The sequence below is a fragment of the Fukomys damarensis genome, unplaced genomic scaffold, assembly GCF_012274545.1.
Source record: "Fukomys damarensis isolate Sample0158 unplaced genomic scaffold, DMR_v1.0_HiC HiC_scaffold_30, whole genome shotgun sequence".
Lineage (NCBI taxonomy): Eukaryota > Metazoa > Chordata > Mammalia > Rodentia > Bathyergidae > Fukomys > Fukomys damarensis.
The window spans coordinates 5234328-5240491 of NW_022900942.1; the positions used below are offsets into that span (position 1 = coordinate 5234328).

Consider the following 6164-nt stretch of genomic DNA (forward strand, 5'->3'; position numbering starts at 1 on the left):
TTTTATTTTTTTTTTTTTTTTTTTTTGTACTGGGGATCACACTCAGAACCTTTTGATTGCAAGACGGCAGCAGCACCACTGAGGTAAATCCCTGGCCCATTTTTTTTAAATTTGAGACAGAGTCTCGTTCAATTATCCAGACTGCTCTCAAACTTGTGATCCTCCTGCCTCAGTCTCATAAGAAACTGGGGTTATAAGCCTGCCCTGTGATGCCCAGCTTCTCTCCTGTATCCTACTGAGTCTTTCTGTTTCATCTCCTGACATCCTACATCTTTACTACTGTCTACTTCTCAAGGACAGGGACTTGGCTCTGTTGGACCCAGGGTGACCAGATCTGGCACACAGTTGGGACAGACACAAACCCACTGTCACCAGTGTGGGCACAGTGATATTCACACGATGCTACCTGCAGTCAAAATGATTTTTTTAACAAGGTCTTGGTATATTGTTCAGTGTGGCCTTGCCTTGAACTCACTGTGTAGCCCAGGCTGGCCTTGAACTCATGGCAATCCTCCTGCCTCAGCCTCCAAAGTGCTGGGATTACAGATGTGCACCATCATGCCTGGCCAGAATGATCTTTTTAAATACCACTCACTCCCCTGCTTAGAACTCCCCATCCCACCTATCTATTTAAAAATTTAACAACTTTTTTTTTCCTGTACCAGTGATTGAACTCAGGACCTTGTGCTTGCGAGGCAGGTGCGGTTGCCACTGAGCTAAATTCCTGGTCCTCTATTTAAGAATATAGAGGCTAGGGATTTAGCTCAGTGGTTTCGCCTCCTGCCTTGAAAGCAACCCCTGGTAAGGAAAAAAAAAAAAGAAAGAAAAGAAAAGAAAATGGGCTGGGAATGTAACTCAGAACAAAGGTCCTGGGTTCAATTTCCATTATAAAAATTTTGCTGGGTGTGGTGGTGCACGCCTTTAATCCCAGCACTCAGGAGGCTGAGGCAGGAGGATTGCTGTGAGTTTGAGACCACCCTGGGCTACATAGTGAGTTCCAGGTCAGTCTCATAGTAAGACCCTGTCTCAAAAAAACAAAATAAAAATTTAGAGTCTGGGAGTAGCTCAATGAGAAAGAATATGCTTAACATGTGTGAGGCCCTGGGTCCAATGCCCAGTGCATGCACGTGTGTGCACACACGCACACACACACACTTTTTTTTCACTTCTGAGGGTTGCATCCAGATCCTTGAGTACAGTGGGCAAGAGGGGCTAGGGATGTAGCTCAGGAGTGCTGCACCTGCCTGACAAGTGCAAGGTCCCGACTTTGATCCCCAGTACCAGAAAAAGAAGAAAGAAAGAAAAAAGAGAGAGATGTGGGCTGGGGACTTAGCAGTGATGCCGCTGCCTGCCTTGCAAGCACAAGGTCCTAAATTCTATCCCTGATACGAGAGAGAGAGAGAGAGAGAGAGAGAGAGGGAGGAAGACAGAGAGAGATATTTGACACACTAGGCAGGTGCCATACCTCTGAGCTCCAGCCTCCCCCCCCCCTCGCCTTTTTTTTTTTGTACCAAGAATCAAACTGAGGACACTGTACTTGCAAGGCAGGCACGGTGCCATTGAGCTAAATCCCTGGCCCTTTTAATTTTATTTTTTGAGAGAAAGTTTCATTAAGGTTTCCTGGCTGGTCTTGAGTTTATAATCCTCCTGCATCAACCTCCAGAGTAGTTTGGATAACAGATGTGTGTCACTTCAACTGGCTCACACAAAATTCAGCGCACATTATCTGTGCCCTATAAAACCACAACTACTGAGGGCCAGGGATTTACCTCAGTGGTTCGGTGGCCTGCCTTGCAAGTGCAAGGACCGGAGTTCAATCCCCGGTACAAAAAAAAACCCACAACTACTGAAATTTTAATAGAGCTTATATAAATAAAGCAGTAGAGCATAGTGGTGCACACCAGTAATCTCAGCATTCAGGCTGAGGCAGAAGGATTTCTGGGGTTCAAGACCATCCTGGACTGCATAGCAAGAGCCTGTCTCAAAAAACAAAAAACCAAACCAAGACAAAAACAAAAACTAAGCAAAGCCTAGTTGTCCTGCAGTTCCTCCATTGGATATAAAATAGAATCCACATCTGTGTCCAGCCAACAGGTCCCAGTGTTACCTCTACCACTTCCCCCAACACAAAGCGCCAGCCACGGCTTCCGCAGCCTCCAAGGGTTTGTACCTTTCCCCTCTCTTCCACCTGCCGAACACATGCTGACCCTGTGACTTGGCTTCAATGCCACTCCTCCAGGAAGCCTTTCCCAATGACCCTTCCCAGCTGAGTTCTGTGACACCCCACCCTGTGATGGTCACGTGACTCCTGTCTGCTGGAAGGAAGTGGGAACCAGAGAGAAGGGCAGAGAAGGAGGCAGATGGAGAGGTTGTGGCTGGCTCACAGGATGAGGAAATGGGCTCCAGGCAAAGCCCACAGCATGGCCCTGGGCAGCAGCACACACTTGGGGAAGTGGCTGAATTCACTGTCACCCTTTGTCAAGCTGGAAATGAGCAGGACCCCCAAGAAGACATGTTGAGGGCAGAGGTCAGGGCTGTGTGCGGACTTGCAGGTGCACACTTTCTCAAGTCCATCCTGGGCAGTTGGCCTGGTTGCCAGCCCCCCGCAGCCCCTCCTACCCAAACATCACCCCATCTGCCACACTCACCGAAACGGTGGAGCTGGGTGTATTGGTGCCATAGCCAGATGAGGGGAGTGAGGCCAAAGACCAGCGGCGTCCGTCGGCCCTGGAAACCATCCCTGTACTCAGGACCTGCAGAGCCATGCTGGTCCCACCATTTCTTGGGGGCATGAGATAAGTCATCAGCCATGGCTTGGGCAGCTACAATCAAGCTATAATGTGGCTCCAGAAGGAAAAAGGTCACCTTTCAGCCTGGCACAAGGGTCTTAGAGGAGGGATCAGGCTCCTACAACCCTCCCCACATTAAGCAAGCCCTCCAGGGGGAGAGCTGAGGGACCGGTGAAGCCACCCAAGGAAGCCATCTCCAGAGGCCCCAGGATCCCACTTCTAGGGAGTCCTCGGATTTTCTCAGAGAAGAAAGACCCCTCCTCTAAGCCGCATCCTCTTCCACACTCTCCTATGTCCACATATTCTGTGCACACGTGCCCTCTCACACCCACACCACTAGTGTGAGTGTGAACAGTGTGGTCAAGTCCACAGACTGGGAGTCGCATTTCCACACTTCATGTACGCTCAACACACACAGAGGACTTCTCAGCAGGGGCACTCACATACATGGGTGGAAATACCACACTCACGTACGCACACACAACCACCCTTGCAGAAACAGAGGCACCCATATGTGCACAGTCACAGAGACCCCCGGCTCGTGTGCGCACACATATCCCTACACGCCAGCTCACATGTGCCCCACATCTTCACGTTCATGAAGACATTCAGACTCTTGCTCGCTGTCACACATTCAAACTCCCACGCGGCCACACACTCAGCCACTCTAACACAAAGACGCCCACATCCCTGGAGACACGTAGGGGGTGTGTCTCAGTCACAAATACTTTTACAAACCTGCAGACACGCACAAGTTCACACACACCAATGCACACTCCCAGGGACACACTCTCAGTGTCACACACTTACATATTCTTGTCGACACACAGACGGCAATCACGCAGGCCCGTATTGCCTCCTGCCCAGCGTGTCTGGACTCAGACCTTTTTCCGCGCAGAGGAAAACATCAAGACAAACCTTACAGCTGGGTTCCAGCTCCCTTTACCCTCAGCTAAATCCCACGCTTGCAAGGAGCTTCACTAGCTTTCCTTGGGGCGGTCCTTTATCCCCTCCGTCCCATGCTGCCCTCAGCCCTCATCAGTTTTTGCAGTGGTCCCAATCTCTGTCCTGCCTCTCCAACCCCATGCAGTGGTAGAAACGCGTTGAATGACACTCCGAATGTCCAGCTCCTAGGATTTAGCAGTGTTTAGACACCGTTTTTAAAAGGAATGGAGTTCAAAAGACCCGTATACCCCCAGCATAAGCCCAGAAAGTTTCTCAAAATAACACTAGAGAACCTCTCTACTTTCCAATTTCATCAAAGTCCTCCCAGAAAATTTATGGTTTTCCGGAAGCCCTCAGAGAACCTCCAGGGAAACCTGAGATTCCTTCTCTTGGGACCTTGAGGAATAACGCCGGCCACCCTCCCCCACCTCAGGGACTGTCCCTTGATGGGCCTCGTGTTGTCTGCGCTTGCGCATCTCCTCTAGGCTACCCGGTCCTGTTACTATGGAAACGCCCCGCCTGGAGCCCCAGACTTGGGAGAGACCCCAGGCCCAGAGCTGATGCTTTCACTCGGTTGCAAAGGAGGCTCCGCCCCTTTCCCTATTTCAAACCAGCAACTGGCCCCACTTTGCTGTAGGTCCCGTCCGCCCCGAAGTCTACGCGCTCTTCCCCGGAGAGACCTAGGGGCCACTCCTCTGTCCCCTCAGGTCCCAGCTCGGGTGCAATTAGGAGAACAGATGGCGGCCCAGACGGTGGGTGGGGAGGGTCTACACAAGGCTCTGGAGCCCTCGGAGAGAGACTTACCTTCGGGAGGAAGCAAAGGAGAAGTGGGCAGGGGTATTGGGGGAGAAGTTTCGAGGGCTGTCCAGAGGACTGCTACCTGTAGTGGAAAGAGGGGGTGCTTTAGGCCTAGGGTAAAGGGCAATCATTTCAGGCCTCTGATCCCCAAAGTGGGTAACTAACGATCTACTTTGATCCTTTAAGTACTGGAGTAGGCCACGCCCCTTTGGCTTTGGCTCCGCCCTTCGCCTTTGGCTCCTCCTTCCTGCCCTGCCGCCATCCAATCTAGATCCCCTGAGCCTCTGCCCACCAATGGCCTTCGCTCTCTTGACTGACTGCACCACACGTGGGTGGCATCGCCCTTATCCAATCCAGGTTCCCTCCCTTCTGGCTCTATGGCCACGCCCTAGTCTTGGCCACGCCTCCTAAACCTGTCCACACACCCCCCAGGACGGCTCCAACTGTCTCTCACCCAAGTGGCCCGGCAGCGGCGAGTGGGGTCGGGGCAGCGTGGGTGAAGTGCTGGTCAGGATGAGGCTCTTCCGGTTACTGGTGCGGCAGCTGCAGGGAAGATGAGGCAGGTGGGCCATGACAGGCCGCGGCCCAGTGAGTTCCTGGGCCTATGCAGCCACCCTTCCCTCTCAGATCCTCATTCTCTCCCACCCGCGGGTGCTAGGAAGCGTCCCACGAGTACTGCGTGGAGGAGGCCTCATCATGCTGTGTGTGGAAGGGGCACACCTGCAACCTGTGTGAGGCACCCGCAGGGCAGACGATGTGTGTCTCCCTGGAGCAAGGCCACTTTTGATGTCAGTCATGGTGAAAGCACTGGGGACCTAGAGAGTCCGTGTGTCCTTGGGTCTGAGGGTGACATGCAAGGTGTGTATCCACACGTGACATCTACTGTGTGGACACAGGCTGAATCCAGAGGTGACATCGTGTGCAAAATAACTCTCGGGTCTGTAATGACACGGTGCGAAACTCGATCTGTCTCTGAATACGCACGCTGTGGCATGTATGTGACACATGATTTTTGCTCCGTGTGTTTGTGTCACTGTGCAGTACCCTGAGTGTGAGACCTGGTCTCATGTCTGTGGGTGACATCAACACCCCGTGACCGTGGGCAGGCCCGAGAGTGCAGTCATGTCTGATTCCCCGGATGTGTGATCAGGTGTGACTTTACGTGTTTCTGGCCTGTTTATCCTGGTGTCCGTGCGACACTGCAGATGAAACACCTAAGTATCACATCTGTCATGACACTGTTGGTGTGCACTTGGATGGTATGACTGTGTTTGTGGTGACAGTTCATTATGTACGCATTGCTGGTTCCCGAGGCTGAGTGTGCAAGGCTGTGACCTGTGGCCGCTGCACCACGGGCTGCAGCACTGGGTGTGAGTGGCGCCTGCCAGCGAATCTGGGCCACTAGGGCTGTTGTGTGTATTGTGTGACATCATGTCCCGAGTGACGCTGTGTGCCACTATTTTCAGTGTGAGGCTATATTCATGGGGGAGGGTGTCGGTGCTATGGAAAAAGACCCCCATTTTCCTAGGGTCACAGGATCCCAATTCCTGACGCCGAGCCCCTAGCCCTGCAGCCCCTTCCCTTCCCCGGCTGCAGTGACTGAGCAGATCCGCGCCCCGAGCACGCGGCGTG

The 6164-nt window shown here is 52.6% G+C and overlaps 1 protein-coding gene across 1 annotated transcript in view; it reads right to left on the bottom strand.

Moving 5' to 3' along the window:
* Mast1 (microtubule associated serine/threonine kinase 1) overlaps positions 1-6164 on the bottom strand; it is a 35862-nt gene that overhangs the window by 23438 nt on the left and 6260 nt on the right. The window contains 3 exon segments of the mRNA XM_033757320.1: positions 2649-2727; positions 4539-4614; positions 4987-5075. Of these exon segments, the coding sequence (XP_033613211.1) occupies positions 2649-2727; positions 4539-4614; positions 4987-5075 (244 nt within the window).